This window comes from Chinchilla lanigera, unplaced genomic scaffold (assembly GCF_000276665.1).
Source record: "Chinchilla lanigera isolate Chin_1 unplaced genomic scaffold, ChiLan1.0 scaffold00019, whole genome shotgun sequence".
Taxonomy (NCBI): Eukaryota; Metazoa; Chordata; class Mammalia; order Rodentia; family Chinchillidae; genus Chinchilla; species Chinchilla lanigera.
Window position 1 is genome coordinate 2,405,697 of NW_004955420.1, and position 24,874 is coordinate 2,430,570.

Genomic DNA, 24,874 nt, shown 5'->3' on the forward strand with positions numbered 1-24,874 from the left:
ACACTTGTCCCAATTAATGAGGATGCTACATGGGCTGTGTGAATATGCCAGGCAGAAAATAGCACAGAATCTAGCAAACGCTTTCCTCCAAAGAAAGCACCCATGTCTCCCCATGTTCATCACATCAGTGACTTACCTGAGTAAGTGGTGATTTAAGAAATCTGACCATTAGGAACAATATTTTTCTTAATTTTATTAGCTGGAGTCCAAATTTATCTTTTCTAAATTAGATTTGTCAGTGCACTCAGAAAGTTATTAAAGTGATGGGAACACAGAGCATAATAAATTCTCATTCTATTGGTGGAGTAATTTTCCTAGGATTTAATAGGATGAGGACAACCTAATTTTAGTTTGAAGGTGACCTTCCTTGTGTCTTAAAACTGAACTTTTCTAGTAATTTGTCCCTTGGCTCCAAACCTTTATGTTTGGATCTTGACTTATAAGGGTCATAGAGAAGCCACTTGATTTAGACCCTTCTGACCCATGTGATTGGTGTAGTTTTTACCAGCTGCAGTCTCTTCAGGCTCCTCTAGGCCTTGCACCTGGGTTCTCCACTGAATGGACAGTATTTTCCCAGCTGGCAGCTGTCTTCTTCAGGAAACCTGTTGCTAGATGAGTTTCTAGTTGAGGAATCCGGGGAAAGTACTCATGTTCTTTAGTGTACGTACATACTAGGTGCTTTAACTATCAATAGGTTCTTACTGTAGATGTGATAAAAATGTAATTTCTGCTTGTGGCCAAGGTGAGAACCAGAGACAGGGTTTTAGTTATGTTTTTCAATTTACTTTCTTACCTGTCAGCTCTCAGAATAACTTGTCATGAACGCGTCCCTAACCCAACATTGTGGGCATTTGAGAGAAGAGTGGCTGAGGTCTGAGTTGTATAGCTGTCCTTGCCAGCTATGAAAGCATTCTTAACTCTTGAAGCATTTTGCAACAAAAGTGCAGTGGAAATTAGTAAATCCAGGCTTGGTCATAATGAGAGTTGAGTCCGTTTGGCCTCCTAAATTGTGACTCAGTTTTGCCTTGTCCATGAAATGACATTAAATGGGACAGTGGTCTCTGAGGGTCTGCCTTTTTCACCTTAAAACCTCAGGTCTTTGTAAACCATCTGTGAAGTAAATCCTGTAGAAAAAGGTGACCTTTTAAAATGACTGGAACGTGTCATCTCTTTTTTGTGTGTTTTTAACTTCTGCAGTTCACATGTAAAAAAATAAGAAGAAAAGTACTAACTTCCTTTAAGAGTGATAGATAACTTAATGTCCAAACTCCCTGAAGTCTTGCGTTCTGATGTGCTGATAAATATTTATAAGCCTCTCAATCAAACAATGTGAACAGACTCAAGGATTTATAAATAATATTGGATCAAAATAAATTTATCAAAATTTATAAATAATATTGGATCAAAAATATTTTTAAGCTTTCTAAAAGAAATTTGTATGTATTGAGCACCTACAAAGAGACAAGCACCGAGATTATCAGTAGCATGGAGTTCTTGAATAAAAAGTGAAATGTTCTAGTGTGTCCCCCAATCCCCTCCAAGTTTGAGCCTATTTCATCTAAATAGAAGGGACCCTACAAGGCATCTTACCCAAACCATTGCCTCAAGACAGATATTTCTAGAATTCATTCAAATCCCCTGGACTTGCTATGCTAAAAGTACCCCCCCCAAGACATTTATTTCCCATGTATTCAGGTATTTGACCTGCAGTGTTTCCAATCCATATTTATGTAGAAACCTTAAAACCAGGCTCAATATTTAAAGGACTAAGTTTATACCTAGTGATTAGATTATGGTTATTCAATCAGCAATTTTTTCTTGAATTACTACTATGTGGCAGGCTATATGTGGTATGTGGCCTATCAATAAGAGCTATCTTGCTGAAGCAATGAATTAAGGTTAAATAAACAGTGAACAGACAGGACAAGAGATCTTATTTAATCTCAGCTGACGTACAAAAATTAGATTAGTTCGGCGTTACATTGATTAAGTCTATTATTCTTAACAGATCCAGCACAGAAGATCTAAATAGCTTTGGTTCTTGTGTTATGCAGGAAAAATATATGCCCAAAGTAAACATTTTCATAATGCCACATTAACCTGACACAGGCACTAGAATTACAGGATTGGCTCATGTGTCCTGAGATCGTAACGCTGTACCAGTGATTTTGAGGATGCATTTGTCTGCGTTACTGAAATGAAATGTTCCACTGCCCTCACAAAATAGGAGTTAGTGCTAGTCCTGACCTTCATGGGTCCATGTTCCCTGATAATTGTACACAGCACTGAAGCAGGAGAAACGTAAATTCCAGGAATTCATTTGTGGTTAATCTGTTGTTCGGGGGTAGTCAGAAAGCCCGTGTTTTTAAAGCCAGTCACCAGTGAAATTGGGCCAGGGGAGGAGGGAATTAATAGACTTGATAATGACCACTTGGTCTCCATTAACTCAGCCCTTACACTGGTGACAATTTCCCCTTCAGCCAACACAACTAGAGGGACACTGTGATGTTTACAGGCCTGTTGGCTTTTAGAGAGGACAGAAAACACCTGCATCTTCATGCCTTCAGAATACAAACTGGCAACTAATAAAAGTGGCCTGGATATTTGGGCCTGGAGGAAGGAGTAAACTTTCTCATCATGTGTTTATTGTAGAAAAAGTCCCACTTCCATTTCTGTAAGAGTATGTCCCTGAATTAAATGATAATAGATATAAACCAGCAGCTCAGGGTTCAGTTCCTATTCATTTCTTGCTCTTCTCTAGACTAGAACCATGGTCCACGTGATCATCTTTGTTGGATAAGCGGCATTTTTATATTACCTCCAACTTCAAGAAGGCAGCTGTGGTTCTAGAAAAAGATACAGACTCTCTGTTGTAATTTCCAGTCTGCTGCTGGATTTCTGGATGACTACAGAGATATCCCTTACCTTCTTTTTGCCCAAGTTTCCCTCTACAAAATACACATAGTGAATAATTAATGAGAGGAAAAAAAATTTGGAAATATTTTTACTACTTAGAAAAGGAACATAATTTGGCCTACAAAATAAAGAATATTGCTAGCTTAGTTAATTTTAGGCCAGAATGTGTAGGCATAGGCAGAGGTAAGTGGTAAGTGCAGTATCCAAGATCTTAATAAAAAAATTAAAAGAAGTTTTTTATTCCTTTACTCATTATAAACCATTCCCACCATTAGTAGCTATTAAGAGATTTTATTTCTTAGAACAAGAGTATAAAAATTCAGCCTATTAACCAAAAAGTATGACAGCCTAACCTCTCAGAAGTCAAAAAGGACAGTGTACAGCCAGGAACAGAGGGTAGGAAATGAACCAATTTTCTTACTAGGCTCTTTGGAAATAGCTCCTGCCACTTTAATAAGTAGACCATAAGGAGGGTTTCTCACCAATGTCAAAATCATTTTAGGAAGTGCACCTTGTGTGCCTCAGGTGTCCCAACATGGTGCCATCTGCTTCCATCTGCTTCTGCATAGAAATGGGAGGACTTCATGTTCTCAGCAGGGTGGAGGGCTGATGCTAACCATTCCTGTTTTGAACATTTTCCATTCCCACATGCCACTTGAGTAACACAAGAAACTTACACACACGCATACTCCATGAGCGCAGGGAAATGCAGAAAAACAAAAAAGAGCAAAGACAATGGCATGACCTTGTTAACGAATGTAGCCGTACCGAGCTTATGAACAGCTGCTGACTTGTGATATTGTGAAAGATGTTTTGAAAGGTGCCACTTACAGCCTTTTGTAGGCTATAGGCCATTTTAGGTCAGCAGATTAGATCATTTGGAGGAATTATTATTGATGAGCTGCAGTTAGCCTGTAGTGGGCCCAGGGATTATAAGACAGCATCAAAGTAGTAAACATGAAATCCTAAACACTGTCTTGTTTTTCACCTATAAATTGAATCTATCATCCATTGAAAACATTCTTAAATATTTCTTAAGAAAACAGATTATAAAAGTAATTTCTTTCTATATCATCATTTCCTCCTAACATGATTTAAGATAAAAACAATATTCTGAACTTCCATTACTTGCTCCTGAGTGCAAAAATGTCATCCTTCACAATATTAAAATATAAAACATTGAGATTAACGGTATAGCTTTCCCCCAAAATCTCCCAAAAATGATCAAAATCTGTTGTTTTTGCCTTCCTAGTATATGTTTAATAAGGAATCATACAGTTTACTTGCTTTTTTCTTTTATAAAAATTCCTACCAAGTGAGGAAAACAGTCATCAGTCCCTAGAATTGGAGGCCTGGAGAATTACCTGACTTGTTCAAGCTCACAGTGAAGGCAACAGTCTCTGCCTTCAGGCCAAGGTCTCTGGATGGCTTTGCATTGGTAGAACTCACACCCATAGCTTATGGCAAACTATGACAGAGGAGTAGACTAAACAGAGTTATTCGGTATTCACAGAAATGTAGAGTATTTTCAGCTATTTTAAAATAGGATTTATTGTTTAGAGCAGTTACAGTTTATAGCAAAATTGGGTGGGGAATGTAGAGATTTCCCGTGTACCTGCTCTCCCCCGACATGCATGCTCTCCCCGCCAGAGAGGTAACAGCAGCATCTCCACGTTAGTCACAGCTGATGTATTTTCACAGACACACCACTATCATACAGAATCTAGGGTTGCATTATGGTGCACTTTCAATTTTGTATGTTCTATGGGTTTGGACAAATGGATGGTGACATGTATTTACTGTTAGTCTCACACAGAGTAGTCTCATCACTCCAAGTGCAGAATATTGAAGGATTTCTAAATCATTTCTAACCTGGGAGGTTACCAACAGTAAGACCCATATGTGCGTGTTAATACTGAAGTGTTTTGTTTCAAGATATCACAGGCAAAGCTGAAGCAGGTTGGGAACAGCTACCAAGAATTCATGTGGAATGTAGGTTATTAACGATCTACTTAATTTTCTGTTTTCTGCATGTTTTTAAATACAGGAAAGTACTTCTCCCCATTTTTCCTCTCCCTGTGTAAAAGTATTGTGGAGCACAGTGGGCTACATGCAACCCTATTCCCATGTTTTTGGGCCCCAGCTTTGCCAGGACAGGGTGTGTGGGCTTCATAGCCATCATTTTTCTCTTCCACTGAAGAGAGCATCAAGGGATATAGTGAGAGGGATGCCGTTCTGGAGGTAGCCTCGGGCTTCTACAACTTGGAAAAACAGATAAATCATTCCGAAACCTTGGTGCTTTGCCATTAATAACAGTAGTGTCATTAACAATATTTACACAATATGAAAAACCATAGAATTTATTAAATATTTCACAAGTTCTAGGCATTGTGTAATGAGTTCTCCTTTCATTATTCCATTTAATTCTCACAAAGTGCATACTATTACACCTATTTTGTAAGCAGCGTGCCTTTTTAGAAAACCTGAGAACCAGGTTGGTCAGCTGAACTTCAGCCGTGTCTGCTAACTGCAGAGCTCACATTATTATTCACTGCTGTCGCTGAACCCCTCAAGAAAGGATGATAAGCCAGTGAGTAAGCACCTCAGTAGAACTCCCAAGTGTTCCCATGGGGATATTCATGGAATGACAATAAGAGCAAACACTGCATTTTTACTCCTTGGCCTTTAGAGCAGATTGGAAATTTGTTTGGGGGAAGGGCTGAATGTCTGCCAAGGCCGTACCAGATGCAGTAGAACATCACAAATCTAGATTGACCTGGGGCTGGGGATTTAGCTCAGTGGCACAGCACCTGGCTGGCGAGTGCAAGGTCATGAGTTTGACTCCCAGTGCTGGAAAAAAAACCAACTAGATTGACCTGTTCCTGCAGGGTCATAAACCAGTGGGCTTCAGAGCCAGAGTAGAGAACCATGAAGGTCCTCAGGGTGTGCTGGTCTGGCTCAGATCCCTAGAAGGTAATCTGTAGCACTTGGGCTACGGGGTTTGCAGCTGTTGAATAATGTAATGTCATTACTATGATATAGCAAGCTTTTTGCCCAGATTATTTGCATTTGTGCTCCCATTTTACAGATGTGAGAAACTGACACTTAGCATGGGCAAGTGATCTGGCACTAAGGGCAGCCTTGGCAGCAGCATAGAGCAAGGAGACAGCTAGAGGAGAGCAGCTGTGATTCTTGCTGACCCAAGGCAACCTCAGAAGACAGAGTACTGAGGGCTCTGTGGCCTCTGCCTGTGACTCCTTGTCCCGGGGCTGGGATGCATCAGGACGTGTGGGGCCTCAGACCGAGCTTGTGTGCTCCAAGCCTGAGGGGAAGGAATGGATCGAGACAGCTGTGCGGGTGCCACCTCCTCTGCATGACACAGCTTTGCACCAGGCTCTGAGTCCTTGGTTGCATGTAAAATGTGGAGTCTTCTTAGGACTTAATTTATATGTCTCAGGGTACCCTAAATTGATGGTCAAGACACCTTACTCTAAACCCTACTGCATTAATGCCAAACCTTTCAGATCTGTCAGTGATACAAACAGCCTGCTGTGGCACATGTGCCATAGGTTCACCGCCACTGCCCTAATGGCTAACATCTTCCCTTTAAAAAGGTCTAAGTATCTTTTCATGAAGTTACCATTCTCAGAGAGAGGAACCAGGGTTATGGCTCAGTGCTAGAGTGCACTCAAGGGCCTAGGTTTGATCCCCTAGTACTAGAAAAAAGAAAAAAAAGAAAAAAAGACATTCTGAGAACAAACCTTATGAATTAATCATCTATAAATTCTTCACTTCTGTTATACTGTAGCAATTTATCATCTAACCCAATTTCTTGAATAGATTTAGCAAAGAAAATTTGACCTTTAAAGGGATGTTAAAAGGTGGATTTGGTGATACCTGCCTGTCTGCAATCCCAGCACTCTGGGAGGCTGACTCAGAAGAATAAAAAGTTTGGGCCCAGCCTGGGCAACTTAGCAAGACCCTGCCCGCAACCCAAGAAAAAGAGAGCTAGGGATGTAGCTCAGTGTAAGAGCCTGGGTTTAATCTCCCAACACATAAATGAATGAGTGGATGAATGAATGGGCCAGGGATATGGTTCTCAAGGCCCCAGTGTGTGCACGTACACACACGCGCATGTACACAAGTTTAAAGCATGTTTTTAAAAAATTTGGACAGTCCTGAGAACCAGTTTTAACATGTTGTTTTGGTTTTTGTGGCAAAAAGTCTTATTTTCAGGGTTAAAAAATAGTCCAGTCTGGTAAATGCCTAAACCTAAACTGGTCTAGTCTAAAAGTTCTCACTTCTCTCCTAAGTTTGTAAACCTTTTTTCCATTCATTTATTACCTCTTGTCATCTGCTCATCTCAGATAATTAAACTTATGTCCAAACTTTTCTGAAAAATGTGAAGTCTTCAATCACTGTGGCTTAGGATATTTGGTATGTTCAATTCTATTACAGAAGGCTTCTGGCTTATTAATGAATTTTAAAATAGCCTTTAGAAAAACAGATCTAAGAGAAAAGAAAATTAAGTTGTTCTTTGTAGAACAAGTATTTAAATATTTTTGATCTCTCAGAGTGATTGTAGCCACAGGGGTATTAACCTACAGAGCACCCTGGAGTGGCCGCTGTGCATACTGTCATAAGTCATTGACCCTGATGACAGTTAAGATGAAAGAGGAAAAGTGTTCTTTCCGTGTTAGTTTGTGTAGTTTTATTATGCTTTGTTTGGTCCTTATTACTTGGCATTTGAGGAACACAGGGCAGCAGAAGTTACTGCCAGCGTGTACATTTTATGTTAAGGCCTACCTGAAAGACATTTAGGCTCAAAGACATTTCTCTCAGGCTGGCACTTCTTCATGAGTTGTCACATTTGATATTCCCCACATGTTCTGAGGAGGTGTTCCCACCCACACTTCCTGCAGGACTCAGCATGAGGGAGGATGACAGCCTCAAAGAAGCCCCCCAACTCGGTCTGAGGCCAGCATGGCAGCCTAGTTTGCAGGGCACCTCTTAACACCCAGCAAAAGGGAAATAACCTCCGTATTCACCAGTAGTGATGTCTTTTAGAAGATAGACTCCTAAATATCCCATTTTCTCAGCATTATAAAATGATAACTAATACCTAGTGACTATTACACGTCAGGATTAATCTAAGCATTTTTGTTAACCCACCTAACTGTACGATAGTTCTATGAGGTAGGTTCCATCCTTACCTTCCTGTACACGAGAAAACTGGCACAGAGAGGCTACAGAATTCACTGGTGTTTGAAACCCACAAAGCAGATTCTCATTTTAGAACCTGCATTTACTGAGAACTTATCCAATCTCCAGATCTCCGGAGAGGCAGGTAGAAGAAGCTGTTGTGACCCCTGAAAGTTTCTAAAAGTAAAAGCTTTGAAGCTATTAGATTTAAAGTGCCAAATTGGCTGTTACCCTAAGAAGAGCGTATTTTCACAAACCAAAATGGAGAGGTGAAATTTTATGAAGGGTTTTATGAGCTGACTCATACGCAAAGTTTAACTAATGTGTACATTTAATGAATTTCCTTGTTGAAGCATAAACTGAAATTAGAAGTGAGTGTGATAAATGATTTTTCTCTTATAAAAAAATAGTGATGGCTAGTGTTTCTTGTCTCTTTTATCCCATAATCTCATTCTTGCAGCATTTTCTGCTCCCATGTCTTTTTCTTTTTTTAACCTGAGAACGAGAATAAGAGGAACTCTAAAGTGAGAGAAGTATTAACTTTTAAATAGCATACAGACATGCTACATCTGTATTTAATGTCTGTGTGTGGCTCTTGCTGTGCCTCAGACTGGGATGAGGGGGAAGATTGTTAGAAGAAGACACTGAGCAACACCATCTTGCTGCATTACTTAGCTCCCTGACCATGGAAACTGTGTGTCCCTCAGGATGCAGGCCTGAAGAGGACAGGGTAAATCTGTTTCTCCAGATGACCTTTTGGAGTGGGAATAACACTGCTGATACTTGGCTGCACTGAATTGTTTTTTCCAAAACTCTTAGGACTCCTCGTGTCCGCATCCCCACACCCATTCACTTGAGAGAGAGCCTGTGCCAGTGATGGTGAACCTTTTAAAGCTTTCAACAATAACAAACAACCTGCTGCAGGGCATGCACCATAGGTTTGCTACCACTGGGCCACGCCCACCATATCCTTCCCTCTACTTACTGAGGGGAAGTACCTGATGAATTACACAACACAGCAATTAGTTGCCATCTATTTTAGCTATTCTCATACACAATTTGAGAACAAATTGTGTATTTGTTCTCCACCCTGAATTTTCATACATACTTTCTGTGGAGTAGGAGGTCAGACAAAACAGCAGTAGATTTTGTCAGAACAAGTAGACTATGACATCATTGCCAGAGTAGACAGCAGGTTAAATTAAGGACTGTCAGCAACGTGCTTATTCTAGAAAAGGCTAGAGGAAGAAAGAACTGCTCCTTTCTCTGTATTCTCAGTTCCTGTTGTTGGGAGCCCAGGCTGCCAGCTCCCACCTTACTCTCCTTGAGGGCCTTCAGCTACAAGGTGGCCTCCCAAGAGTGCCTCCCTCACCTGCACTGAAAGCGAGGGAGTAAATGACAAGCTGGCCTGCTTGGTGGTGAGATCTTCAAAACCTTCACTTGAGGCATTCAGCTTTCCTAGACAAAAAGATAGCATTTCTTATATTTTTAAGCAACTCTATCTTGGGGCATGAATAGTGCTCTAATGGAAAATTTTTAAATTTATCATTACTAGCATCCGTTTCCATGATGCTTTTTATAAATTGGGATGCAATTTTATAAGATTAATAGAACACGATGATACAAGAACAAAACAAGTTAAAGAAGCAAAATAGTCTAGAAACAGCAAGTTTTGAGCTATACCTATATTTGAAAGTTGTATGTCTGGTATTTGCTCAATTTAAATTACTTTGCAAAATTAAAGTACTGAATGTGCTTCAGTAAATTTCTTTGTGACTATGAATGCTACTGCCTACATATGTAATTGAATGTAGGCATAAATGTATGTTGGGCCTGTTTCAAAAGAAAACATTCTGAGTGTGGTGTGGCAGGAAAGCAATACTGTTCCTGGTAGTGTTCTCCAAACTGAAAAACGGAGCTTCGAGGCAGTAAGTGAAAGATGTAACACTTTCACTTCCTGAATCATGACCTCCCCTGGTGATATAATTAAGGGCAGTTATTCCACTTAGAGTTTGTAGCCCTGGTGAGACTGAGTTAATAAATAGCTGTTGGCCTCTAGCATTAGCAAGGAAATGTTCATTAAAGTGGTAATGTGTCAAGAGTACTAAACAGGTTGCCATGGTATTCGTGGGTTTCAGTCCGGACTCTGACTTTCCCTGAAATTAAAAACGCTTTACCTTCAGTAAAAAAATACTTCCTTTCATATTAAAACAGGCAGAATGTGAAATAGGTGACAGAACTAGGGCTCAGGAACTCAGCTGTCAAGGCTGTGAACACTTGGCCTGTGTATTTTAAAGTGAGTATTGACTCTGACAGGTTTGGGTTTTGTTTTTTTTTTTAAGGTTGTTTAATTTATTGGCATGTATCTATCTAGCCATCCGTCCAGGACTCTTGAGACACACAGCAGAGCTGCTGTTGTCCTTCAAATCCTGCCCACACACAGAATCAAGTAGCCTGTGGAGTTAGGTCTCATTCATCTTTAGATGCAGTACCTAACACACAGCAGATGTTCAAGGTCTGTTGCAAATTGAATGCATAAATTCTGTTTCCCCTTGGGCCAAATCAGCCCCAGAGTTAAACATTTTGAATTGTAACTCTGTCACTGTCCAACTTATAGTAGTATCTGAGACAGCAGCTTATCCTCAGCTGGTGCCAGAAGCACTAGAAATGAGGCTCAGTTGGCCTATGAAGGAACAACATAGTGTGGTTGGGTGTAACTCAGGTACTGGTTCTCAGACCATCCTTAGGCCAGCAGGATTTAGATCCTGAATCTACTAAAGATCCTGGATGACTTATAGGAAGTTAGGTTGTTTCCAACATCTTACAGTTAACTAGTGACAATAAAAAATACTAACAGTGGCATGTGTGCAATAGTCTTTCCTGTCCTCCAAGCCACTGAAGATGTATCTGCTGGGAACAAGTCCAAGGCCCTCTCATTGAAACAAGCTTGGAGAGTACCTGATCTCCACTCACAGTAGTCCTTCATGCAACTTCTTGCTTCTGCAGAGGCCAGGCTGTGGAGCAGGGCTGTTGAGTTTGCTGTGACCTAGAATGGTCTCTACTTTCAAGTAAAAGCACAAATTCTGGGTAATAGCAGAGAAAAGGGTACAAGTATGGACAGGCAAATCATAGGAATGGTAGGGGTTGAGGGAGAGTTTGTTTGAAGAAACTTGTAATTATTAGAGAACTTACTTAAAATATTACTAAAATAATGGGAGAGAATTCAGCTTTGATCCTAGGAGAAAAAAATTAAAAGAATTTCCTAAACCTCAGTTATTTGGAAAATTGGGGTAAAGAAGGCATCCTATTTCTCTTGTGCTTAGCTGGCATTGACTTCATTGCCTAATGTATAGTAGAAGGTAAGTTACCACTGCTATGTGTGTGTGTGTGCGTGTGTGTATAAAATCTGTATTTGATGATTGAGTTTTAGTAGTAAATAAAAAATTGAACAATTGATGTTTCTATAGTCTAGACCAGTGATGGCAAACCTACGGCATGTACCCCACAGTGAACTGTTTGTATTTTTGAAAGCTCTAAAAGGTTCGCTATCACTAGACCATAGCAAAAGGAACCTCATTCCAGTTTTCATATGTACTCAAATTTGTTTTTCTTTTAAATAAACATGCATTAGGTATTAATTTAACCATAACATAGCAACTGGTTGATTCAGACTGTATGGAAACCATTTATCTAGTTCGCCTAATCTGCTCCATTAGTTTGCATCGTAATTGATATGTTCTTATCATTAAGAGGAGCTCAGGTAGCTAATGGATTCTACTCTCTTCTTAGGTTTATTTCCATTTATAGAGGACCTAGCCACACTTACAAGGTCCAGAGACTGACGGAATTCACGTGCTACTCCTTCCGAATCCAGGCAGCCAGCGAGGCTGGGGAAGGGGCCTTCTCTGAAACCTACACCTTCAGCACAACCAAAAGTGTCCCCCCCACCATCAAAGGTTTGTAGGCTGGACTTCTTGTCTGCTCTCCTGTGAGAATAAGGAAATGTGGAGATGTAAAGTAGGGTGCTCAACTCTAACCTTAAATACTCTTGATAATTCTCATATCAGCATAAAAGAATCAAGTATATATGAATGCTCATTGCATTTCGCATGTAGTAGGGCATTGTCATCCCCACAAGTGATAGAGAAAGAAAAAGAACAGATCCAGGTGGCAGAGTTAGGATCAAAATGAGGGTCAATGCTTGGTCTTACAGTATTAGAACAGTTTGCTAGGGAAGGTTTGAGGCCCCTTCTTTTCCAAAGCCATTCAGAGGGGCAGAGGTGGGCATTCATCTTTGGATGATTTGAGTACCTAGTGATTAGGGCTGACTTGGGCAGCATCTCTGGGTCCAGCATTCTCACAGAGATGCCTTTGGAAAACTTCAGCAGCAACCTTAAGTACTTATCTTGAGGTGTATGAATGACTGCTTTCCTACTCTGCCCCTAATGAGATCAGGTACTGCAGACTACTACTTCTCTTAGGAGAGTGAACAAAAGCCACTCTCCCTGGACCCTTCATCCACCAGGTCTGCTCAGCTCTCATCCCTCTATTTCCAGCCACAGAGTTGTGTCTGACTGGCCAGCTGACCTGCAAGGCAAGGCAGACAGCAACAGGTGCTGGAGCATGCTCATGGAGCCCTAAGGCTGTGCCCCTCTCATCCATCATGGGTTTTATGGAGGTCCCCGCTCTTTAGAGGCAAGCAGCTCTTGTGACTTTATCCAGCTGCTGTTCAGAATGACCCTGAGGCTGATGAAAGGGGAGTGAGTGTAAAGTAAGGTGTGAAAAAGGTCCTTTATGTGTTTGGCCCCATAATTCCTTCCACATGGAGGAGCTGAGCAGCTACCACAGGACATTAGTCAGTTAGCTACCACAGGACATTAGCAGCTACCACAGGACATTAGCAGGGTGGGGGCCTCCAGTACAAGGATTAGGGTCTGGCTTGGCTTCTTCCAGAGCTAGTTTTGGTAAATGCCTTTGCCCTGCTTTTCTGCCCCTCAGATTCTTTGGCAGCTTCTTCTCTTCCTCTTCCATGTGACCCAGAAATTAGCACAGGTATGCATAGTGTGCCTGCTCCAGCAATGGGTCATCATGGCAATAAATGCCCTGCCCTTTTGGTGCAGCTTCATCTTTTAGCTCTAACAAAGACAGTTCCTGAACATGTGTGGTTGCTTGGTTTGTTAGTGCCAAGAAAAGGGTCCCACCTTTACCAGTTTTACCAACCTCAAGGATCTTTCTCATATTGAGAGGCACTAACTCTGCCTCTCAACATGATGTTTCTGGGTGAGAGATTCATTTATGAAAACCAGAACAGCAAATTGATAGCACTTGCATTTCACGGTACTTTTTACTTTAAAAGGGCATCTTTCCTACACTACCATATGATCAAGTTGTTTTTCCTGTCTTACATTCAGGAAATTATTGTCCTAAGCAAATGACTGTTTAGTCTGAGAAGATTTCTTATTTAGTTTTCTATAAATTGCTTGAAGTTTTAGACAAGTACTTCCATCATAAGCATTTTTTAAAACAGAAAACCTTTTTTTGCTGAAATGATATTGTATTGTCAAAATTGCAAGTAGAAACAACTACCTCCAAAGAATTAATTGCATGTAATTAGAAATTAAAATATAGTTGGGTTCATAGAGAAGTTACACATACTAGTTGAAAAAATAGAAAAATATCAGATGCTGAATTAAACTGTATAGATAACATACACTATGAAAAAACATTTTTAAATCCATAATATTTTAAGGGCTTGAGAGTGCGCTTAATTTTTAAGGTCTTTCAATGCTGCTATGTTGGGGATTTTATTCAAATGCCGCTTGCGCCTCAGACCTTCCTTAGATCTCACCCAGATGTGTCCTGTCCCTCCTATATGTTCTCTTTCTTTTTCTCCTGTACCTGGTGTTCTCTTTTCTCTTACATAGATCTTAACTTGCTTGAAAACAGTGTTTTATTTTCCTTTATTTCTGCATCCCCAAAGCACCTGTCACAGGACTTACACCATGGAAAGTGCTCAACAGCCAAAGAAAAAATAATGAAAATGCAGTCAAGCTAAGCAGTTATGAATGAGACTTCACAAGGGACTTGCCAAGGTGGCTTCCTGGTCCTGGAATAACTTCTCTGTGCCCGGAGGACAATCAGATGGGTTGCTAGGGGTGGGCAAGTCAACCTGTCGGGGCATATACATGCAGGCATAGTCTCACTCTCCCTGGATCCCTCGTGGCAGCACTAGAATATTTACTGCTAATGTGGTACTTTGAATTTTGAACTTAGATTTGTGGATTTGCATTTCAGCACCTCGAGTAACACAGTTAGAAGGGAATTCATGTGAAATTTTATGGGAGACAGTACCACCAATGAAAGGCGACCCTGTTAACTACATTCTACAGGTATTGGTTGGAAGAGAATCCGAGTACAAACAGGTAAGAACCAGTGTATATGGCAAGTGTGTGGCTTAGCAGAGTCAGTCTGGATCCTTGGCCTCTGCCCAAGCTGTGAATGATTCAGTAAGCCACATCTTGCTTAAAAATCAGTGGCTGAAATGACCAAATGTACCCATGACACAACTTATCAGGGTATACAATCCCTAATTTACACTACATTTTGTATGTAATGAGCTTAAGTGTTTAGTTCTCAAGCATAGCTTGTCTTGCAAAGTGTTTCATGTATTTGTATTTGATATTGAAAGTGATGTTTGCAGGTATCAAAGTCTGAATATAATTGACAACCAGAATGCCAGTGGTTTTGCTATAGATGGGAAGTGGCCTAACCAAACTACTGTACCAAAGAATAATGTCCTATGTCTGCCTTTTTCATTGAACTTATAATGGAAGAATAGGACATGAACTTTGGGCCCTTGAGTCCTGTGACTTGAGCTCTAGGTCACCCCTTGTCACCCTTCAGTGTGCATAGCAGTCACCTGGGAACTCTTATAGTGCAGATTCTGATTGAGATGGTTTGGAGTGGGGACTCAGACTCCTGGATAGACACTGATGTTTAATGGTCCAAGGACCATAATTTGAGTAGTAAATCTAAATAAGTCACACGAACAACCTATGTAAGAGAATATAATTTGCATATTTTAGCAAGTTTTAAAATTTCGTTTAACTATTTTTCATATTTCTTGTTGATTTATAATTCTCCAAAAGTCACTCATGGCTGTGAAGAATTCAGATACTTTGTAGGTTTTCATAAAGGTCTCTGGAGTTTAACAACTGTTTTGTGAATTTAGAATATAATACTGTTTATTTCATTAGGAAATAAGAATAAGAGGCCCATTCTTCACTTTTAGTTGTTTTATGTCTATTGAACTGATAAAGATGAACATAAATGTCTTCTGAAATGTTAACAAAATTTGTGACAGCTTCTTTTTTTATAGACTGAGGCTCCAGACACACAAAACAAGTAGAAAATAATTTCATTCAGAGTCTTTGTTAAATTGCCCATTTAGGTTTCTTGTATAAAAAGCTAATAAAAGAATTGTAAATGAAGAATACTTGCAAATAAAATGCATTTTGAAAGAGAAAATTTTGGAAATTTTGCCATACTTTGTTAATATGAAATGTCAGATAAAGTACTAAATTATCTTAAGCACACTTTGCAGAAGCTTTATCTGACATTTGCCAGTAGTGATTCATATCACTGAATGATGTCACCAAAGTTTCTACATTCCTGTTAAATATAAAGATACCATGCTTATCTTTCACTTTGCGAGCCCATTCTATAGACCAGTGGTGGCAAACCTTTTAGAGATGAGGGCCCACCCTACAACCCAGAACCTATTTATCACAAAGTGCCAGCACTGCAGTAAACCTGAACACTGAGGTTTTAGTTTAGAAAAACAACTCATATATTAACATCTTTTGTCTTAAAAGAAAAACGCGTGTCATAGATTCAACACCACTGCTATCGTAGTATATCCCATATCAAAGTAAACAGTTTCACATGTGTGAGTTCTTTCATCTTAAAAGAAAACTATGACTAAATTCAGGGTCTCAGCTCATATACAAATAATTCTCCCCACTACATTTTGTCATCTTTAATACCAGTAGCACTATCTCCTCCCATGGCAATATAAAAATGATTAAAATATAAGGTGTTAGGAAATTTCACAGCTTACCATTTAACAGTTAACAGTAATTTATTTCCCAATAGTAATTTATTGCATGATGCACATCATTTTATTTTTAAAACCTTACGTTCCACATTCAATGCTTTTCTACGAGTTTCTAGAAAAAAAAAAATCCAATTCTCAAAGCAGACTATTACACAGTGAAATATTCACAAAGGGCTACTACACAGTAAAAAAAGTAGTATTATTGGCTCGATGTCTATGCATGTCATATTTTGCCAAAGTAAAGGCATCCCTATTCAGTAATTTAGATTTTATTAGCAGATTAGCTATTTTGAATCCATTGTTTAATGTATATTTAGACCCATGTGTATATGAATACCAATATAATAATACACAGTTGTGTATATGCCGCAGAGTATTTTTCTTATAAGCAGTGATAAACAAGTGTTTCTTGGTGAATGCACCTGAAAACAGAGAACTTTGGGGTGGGCTCAGTAGAGGGCACTTAGCTTTCCTCACATGTCTGTGAGCTTCCCACACTTAACCAAGAAGTGAGTGAGGATTGTAGTACTGCATGACAAGTTCCAACAGACAGGGACACTTTGTGCTGATAGGGGGAGCTCCATATGTTTGTTGTTGTTTATTTTTGCCTCTTCCTATTCAAGTAGATACTAATTTGAGTACTTCTGTGAGTTGTTCTGGACATGAGACAGGGAATAAAGCTGATTTATATTATGTGTGCAGTGGCTAAACTAATTATGGATGAGGATAATTGGCAGTGGGCTTTGAATTCGTAGAGAGACAAAGCACGTGAAAATGAGGTAATCTCTTCTGTATGTCCACCACAGCAGAGCCGTGGGCTCTTGTAGTGCACAGCGTACACCTCAATTACAGCCTAACTAGACAGGATCCACTCATGTATGGGCTTGTGTTCCTGTCTTTTATTTTCCCAGGACTGACATGCAGACACTCAGCAAATGTTTCTTGCATACACAAAAGAGGCAGTTTCAAGGTAACGTTTCATTTATACCTGCAGTAGTGATATGAATAAACTTCAACACGGAATAAATAGAGCCACATTTATAACTCAGATAAAAAAAATTACTCATGATTGGGGAGTGTGCTTCTCCTGAAGCTTATTTTTGCAGGCAATGTTTTGCTTGAAGCCTTGACTTTAGTTTGCCTTGGTTCTGATTAGCTTTAATTTTTTTTAGTTAACATGGTGTAGGACAAGCAGCAGGTTTTCATAATTAAATCTACTAACTTAAACTGTGAAGTCCTTACTTAAAATTTCAGCTTGCATCAGAAGGCACATATATATCCATTTGACCTTTTCTACCATTTGATAAAAGTTCTAAGCACGAGTTTTGTTTGGAAGGTTAAACTTCTTTTCAGACAGTATAAATTGCAGAGCATTCTTGCAAAGGATGAAACTGTATGCATGTGATTGTTTTTTTGCATAGACAGTTTACTACATAAATAAATTTAAAAAAAATGATTCAGATTCATTTCCCCATTCATACAGTGATAATTTTTACAGCAGATAGTGGATATAAGCATTGAAGATGAGAAAAGGGTCCACAAACTGCAAGAAATTGTTTCCTATTGGCCCTCATTGCTCAGATGTGTTGCATTAAGAAGAAAACCTTTGACACATCTGAAAGTGCCACTTTTACTTCAGTGGTCTCTCTGTATAAATATGTTTTATCTTGCATAATTTTTAGAATATGAGATATATATTGATTTTTCATGGCATCACCAAAGGTACTATGAGGAAAGATCTTCTCTTAGCCAAACTATTTTAGTCTTAGTCTACAACACATCTGGGAACTCTCACGCATTTCAATAACTTTCAACTAGTAGACAGTGAGGATATTACTGTCTTACAGCATAATTTTTTAAATTTTTGCATGAATAAAGAAAGGGTTTTGAATTAATTCAAAATAAAAAATAATAGATCAAAAATGGAGGTCTACAAAAGCCATCGTTTATTTTACTGTTTGTTAATTGTTTTAGGTGTGTAGGTTCTATCCAGTGAAGGCAATAGCCCCTTATACCAGAGCAACTCCCCTTTATGCATCTACTTAGAATTTCATATAGAATGAATTTATATTCAATTGAATGAATTCCAGATGTAGAGCCTCTGCTTTACTGAGAAATCTTTGGGTGCTTTTTATTTTGAGGTGTACCTGGCATTGTCACTACTCTGAGAGTTTGTAGGCCCTTACATTGAAAAATACACACACCCTGAGAAGCAGTTTAGTAGTTCAGTAACAGCAGCCTGACCTGTCCTCTCTGGCTCAAGAATACAATTAGTTGCCTGTGCAACATTTACCCCTACCCAGAGGAGGCCTGCGGGTAGCAAATTTCCTCTTGGGTTGCTAGAGGACAAGTGAACCTCCCTGGTCATGTGATTAGAGAGTAATTAATTCCCCGCCTCTCTTATTGTAAAAATAGGGATAATAATCCTCTCATGTTACTGTGAGCATCACATCCATTCAGTTGTGGAGAAGGGTATAAATGATAACAAGGTGCAATGACATCTGCCTTTCCAGTTCTCGGGGGAGAGGTGATCTTAGTAGAGATACAAGCTTCTAGGAACCCACCCACCACCCTTCTCAGTGATCCTCCCCCAGAAGCTGTTATTTAAAGGATTTCTGCCTCTTAGCATGTTATTCTGTATTAAGGGTCATGGATCCTTCGTTTCAGTTATCTGAGTATTGCTTTACATCCTCCCAGTTGGAATAAACATGTCAAAATTATTTTTAAATATATTGTTCATCAAATCAAGAACAGAAATAGTCTTTGTAAAAATAGTGTTATATTTATACTTATTTACAATATTATGATTGGTGACTTCAATAAAGAAAATCTTAAATGGAACTCTGCCTTTTAAAATTGGGTTGAGGCAGGAGAAAAAACCCATAATGGTGCCTCTGTCATAATGAATGAAAACAGAAAGCTACAAGCCATGGCCAGCAGCACTGATGGACAGAGCTGCACAGTCCTGTGGAAAGTCACCCCCCTGGCAACACAGTTCTGAGCAGGCGTGATGACTGGCTGATGTCATGGCAGCATCAGCTCCTAAGTTTCATGAGGCCATAACTGCCCATAACACGCTGTGGACACCAGACCAGTGTCATTGGGGCTCTCTTTGATTGATTCCTGCAAATCCTATATGGTATAGACTCTAAGTTCCCTGGCACCAAGTGATTGTACTGAAGTATTACAGGTTTCCTTCCAGGGGGTCAGAGGAAGTACAATCCAGTAACAGTGTAGTGATAAATTGTATAATATTATATTATGCTGCCATTTCTTTGAGACATACAGTGTGCCAGACACTGTCCAGAGGGTTGTTGCACATTATCCTATTTAATCTGAACAATAATCCGTAGGACTTGGTTTGTCTTCATGAGGAGGTGTTGCATCTTGGAAGCATGGCACCTTCAAAGCACAGGGTTACAAAAATACTGAACTAATTTTCAGAAATTTTTGGTCTCAGGGTTATCTGGGGCTTTGGGATCCATAGTTCTGTTTTAAATATACATCAGATAGAGTTGCAAGTATAATATAGTGACAGAAGCTGGGTGTGGTGGTTCACTCCTATAATCCCAGGACTTGGGAGGCTGAGGCAGGAGGATCCTTGTGAGTTGGAGACCAACCTGGGCTACAAAGTGAGCTCAAGGCCAGCCTGAACTGCATATCAAGACCCTGTCTCAAAAAAAAAAACAAAAACAAAAATGACACAAATCATTTGTTTTCATTTAGATATGTAAAATACAATTGGCTGATCCTACAACTATCAACTCAGTTGCTTAAAACTCAGAAGAGACATTTTATTTCATTTGTAAAGCCCATCACCCTTACTTTCCTTCAACCTGAAAATTCTTAATGTGCTTCTTTGAAAAAAACATCACTTCCCTGCCATGAAATATGTGGCTCATGTGAATTTGCTGACATACGACATTATAATCAGACTAAGTTAGAAAAGCTGTGAAATGTACATGCTGACATCCTTAATGTAACTTTCAAAATTTGGGACATCTGGAAAACTATTAACATCTTTTCTTTGAGACCTATCTTAAACTATTTCAAACTGCTGAAATGAAGATGTTTCATGCAGTTTTTTTATGTCAGAAAAGAAATAAAATTTCAATATCTCATGAACAGTTATTAAAATAGCTTCACTGGAAGAGGCCAAGGAAAGAAACTGACATTGACTCCCTTCCTAATAGTGGATGGGATTCCATGCAAGACACTGCAAACGTGGTGTTGTTTACTCCTAGCAATTTTGAGAGTTGAGGTTTATCACACCATTTTTATAGGTGAGACTGTTAAGGCAGAGAATGGCTATTGTGAGTCTCCCTGCGTCGGACATAGAAGGCAGCTACAATCCAGCTCCAAATCCAGGGCTCTGTCCGTTATTCAGCCCTTCCAGCCATCCCTCAACTTGGTCTGCCTGACACACAGCTCCCCATCTGCCCTGTAAAGCAGTTGCTTCCGAATCTCCATAGTGGCTGCCTCATTTGCCTGTTACTGTTCCTCTCTGTTCCATTGGACAGTTGTCCATGCCCATGCCAGTGTCACCCTGTCTCATTTCTGTAGATTTCTACTGTGTCTTGAAAGCTTAAAACACCGCCCCCCCCCATACACTCTCTCTTCTTTAGGAGTGTCCTTTTTTTTTTTTTTTTTTTTTTGGTTTTTCTCCGGTACCAGGAATCAAACTCATGACCTTGCGCTTGCTAGGCAGGCGCTGTACACCCGAGCTAAATCCCCAGCCCCAGGAGTGTCCTTTTATGTCTGGATCTTAGACATATATTTCTTCTATGGTAATATATTTAAAACATTCTCAGGCTGTGGAACAGCATCATGAGGAATATGGAGTAATGAAAATGGTGTCACTCCCATGAAGGCTGCAAATATTTACACAAAAGCAAGTAGAAAATGTGGTATTCAGAATTTTAGATTTATGCTTAGGTGAGAATTAATTCAAAGTCTTCATAAACATTGTAGACTATTCTGAAATATGTTAGAAATGCTGTGTTTTCTATCAACACACTGAAAACTGTTTAATCATTGTTACTGAGTCCACTTTCTTCACTGATGGCTATGCCATACCTAAAATCTCTCTCTGCTGTCTGTGGTGGATATATATGTGTGTGTTAATGCTTCATGTACAAATTTACTGATTTCTGGCAGTTATCCTCTCTTTTCAAAAATGTGGAATAAGACAATCTAGTTGAGTATTTGGAGGTTCTAATTAGGTAACACTTCCTGGACATTAACTTTATCAAGCCGTTCTACTGGTTGCTGTGGAAATAGTAGAACACAATCCCACAATATATTTATCCTAAAGGTTAAAAAAAATATGTTAAGACTGTGTGGGCATTACTTGTGACAGATGAGAGCTATCCAGTTAAAGTAACAAGAATGGCTTTAAGTTTTTTTTGGTTTTTCTCCGGTACCGGGAACTGAACTCACGACCTTGCGCTTGCCAGGCAGGCGCTTTTGCCGCTGAGCTAAATCCCCAGCCCCTGGCTTTAAGTTTTTATAGGACTTGTTTTTAAGAAGTTTCTTTCCATTAGATATTCTGAGTTCTTTCACTAAGCTTTTTGCCTGATTTCAAGAAAAGAAGCATCCCTTTGCTTTCTGAATACATTTTGCAGAGCTCTGCACTCTGAGGACTTAGGGTTGAAAAGTTCCATCAAATTAATATATGATGTCTCCATTCAAAATGGTCTAAATCGGATTTCTGAGAAATTAATTATTCTTTTTGGCCAGCTTTCCTAAAAGGACATAGCTCTGCAAATTTTGAAAACTATAGAAATCTTTTAAATTGAGTGTCATTTTATTCACTTTCCAAAGGTCTTCTAAAACATATGTGGGGATAGGAGTCATCCTTTGATGGCAGAAATTAAGAGACCACATCACACAAACACTGCCAAAGTCTTTCCCTGGCATAGACTCAATCTGCACCTGACATCAGAAAGAAAAGGCAGTGTTTCCCTTACGGGGCAGAAGGACCCGGACTAGGGTGATCTGGAAGGTCTGTAGTGGAAAAATAGGAAGATGGTGAGGCTGTGTGGGCTGACAAGCAGAAGCCAAGAGTCCACACCTGGGGTCATCCCATCTTCATTAGATAGGCACTAGGGTGGGTGATAACAAAGGGGTGTCACTGACCAAGGAGCTGGTATAGACAATGGGGGCAGTTCCTATGGTGAGCTTCTCTGAGTTACAAATACGATCTCATCTGGGGTCTGTCAGTGTCCTTATTTGGTAAGGGATTTCAAGAAAATAACATCCTTCTTGAACGTGTTTATTCATCTCTAAAATGAAAGTCATTAGAAGGACTGAAATCAATGAAGTTGATCTATCTCCAGCATATTACTTTCACCAAACATTTTTCCCATGCGCTTTCTTATTTGGTCTGCAGTGCCCTGCAAGACTAGTGTTACTATCGGGTACTGTTACTGTTCGGAGGCTTATCACTGTTGCTTGCCTGAGTTCACAAACCAGGTAAGTGGCAGAACAAGAACTTCAGCTGGGAACTCCTTTTCAGTTTGTGGAGAGCCCACCCAGAGGCCTTATGAGACCAGGCCTGGTTCCCATAGACGAGAAAAACTGTAAAAGCTGTTGCCCTTTGATGAGTGTAAATAAACATTTCAAGAGTGCAGCCTCTAAAACAATTGATACAGGAGCTGCATCAGAAAACCTTGTGGCTGCTTGGGAATCACAGATAGTACAAAGCCCAGGTGGCACTTGTGGAGGGACGTGCTTTATCAAGAGTATATTGATGCTGGAAGAGATAAATCATTCCCTTTAAAAATAGCTTCCTAGAAAAGACTTCTTAGAAATACCTATTTGAGCATTTTAAGTTTAAGACGTTAATCTAAATTAGGAAAGTATAGAACATTAACAATTAAAACATCTCTTTTAAAGAAAAAAAATACATTGTGTTCCTGATATCTCAAACATATCAGAAAATAGGCTGTTTCATGTGGTACTGTATAGGCTGCATGTGGGTGGGACCCGTCACCATGACAAAGAGCTCATCTGAAAACATTCATTTAGATTCATCATTGGAGCAGTGAATGATAAGAAAGGAATGGTTTCCCAGTGCTGCAAAGGGTTCTTTTAGAGCTCTTTCCTTCTTGGGTACTCCAGTCTAACTGTTCGTGACTCTAGTTTCTGAGCCACAATTTGTAAAGAAACAGGTTGCTTGACAGGAGGATTATGCTTATAATCTTACAAAGGGAACAGCAAAAGCAATAGTAAATCTGGAAAAGTAAAAGTATACAGGACTGACTTTCTGGGACTTAGTCACTCAACAAAAGTATAGGAATTAAAAACACTTGAAGTCTGCTTTGTAAGGTTTTTTTTTTTCTGTCTTTTTGAGACCGGGTCTCCCTATGCAGTTCAGGCTGGCCTTGAGCTCAGTTTGTAGTCCAGGCTGGTCTTGAATTCACAATGATCCTCCTGCCTCAGCCTCCCAAGTGCTGGGATTACAGGCATGCACCACCATGCCTGGCTGCTTTATAAGGTTTGAAAAATAAAGGAGGAAAATCATAACAAAAAGGATAAATATCAGATAAACATTGAAAGTCAGGTCGCTTTCCAACCCTTAAGATCCTTTTGCTGTATTTCAATTTGTCCATCACTTGCTGCATGGCCAGGCTGCTGTTGTTCACTAATGGAATATCCTGCTTTGATAGAAGTCAGGCATTAAAAACATACAGAGATACTTGAGGATCCACACACCTCTGAATAGCTGGAAGCAGTGTTGAGTTTGTTGGAATTACTCTTTTGAATCCAGAGGACTTGTATTAATTTGAGCAAAATGTTTTAAGAGTATGCTTGGGGTTGTTTTTAAATTCTAATTAGTAATAATAATAGCTGATTATTTTATTTTGCAATTATTCCATACCAGACATGTTTAAGCAAATTTACAGGTACTAACTCAGGGCTAATCAGACAGAAATAGTTAATTTACTTCTTTTTTTACTCATCAGCAAAATCTCTTATTGATTTGGTTTTATTGCAACTAATTTTTCTGTCTCTATTCATCAAGTCTCATATAAACCATTAATCTCTATATGATTATCATTTCCTGTCAGTTTTCTAAGGGTCACTATTGCTGTGATGGGAGAACTTTGTGAGGCCTCCTTCCTCCAACCCTTTAGAGTCCTGTTAAAAGGGTGATAATTTCATGTCCCCATGATAATAAATCACTTGCTGGTTATATTAACGTTAACAAAGAGGAAGAAAAAAATCCCTGATGCTTGCAAGAAACGAGCACGGTCATACAATATGTGAAATAGTCAAGATAGGCTGCTAAATTGTTTAAATGTTAATGTGTCATAAATTGGATTCCATTAAAAAATTCATCAAGGAAACAATTAGACAAGCTACAAAACTGGGAAAAAGTATTCACAACATATATATTTGCAAGTTGGGTATGGTGGCACATGCCTGTAATCCCAGCACTCAGGAGGCTGAGGCAGGAGGATCATTGCAAGTTCAGGACCAGCCTAGGCTACAAAGTGAGCTCAAGGCCAGCCTGAACTGCATAGTGAGACCCTGTTTCAAAAATACAATATATATACTAAATATAACCTGTTATCTAAAGGACATGGCAGAAATAAATTTAGATGGCCAATTATGGTCATAATCTTGAATTTTATT

The 24,874-nt window shown here is 39.4% G+C and overlaps 1 protein-coding gene across 2 annotated transcripts in view; it reads left to right on the top strand.

The window, feature by feature from the left end:
• The window catches only part of Fndc3b (fibronectin type III domain containing 3B), a 261,521-nt gene that overhangs the window by 231,893 nt on the left and 4,754 nt on the right, over nt 1-24,874 (top strand). For both annotated transcript variants that reach the window (XM_013513455.1, XM_005383007.2), the window contains 2 exons: nt 11,908-12,074; nt 14,413-14,540. In XM_013513455.1, coding sequence (XP_013368909.1) covers nt 11,908-12,074; nt 14,413-14,540 — 295 coding nt within the window. The remainder of the gene's footprint in view (nt 1-11,907; nt 12,075-14,412; nt 14,541-24,874) is intronic.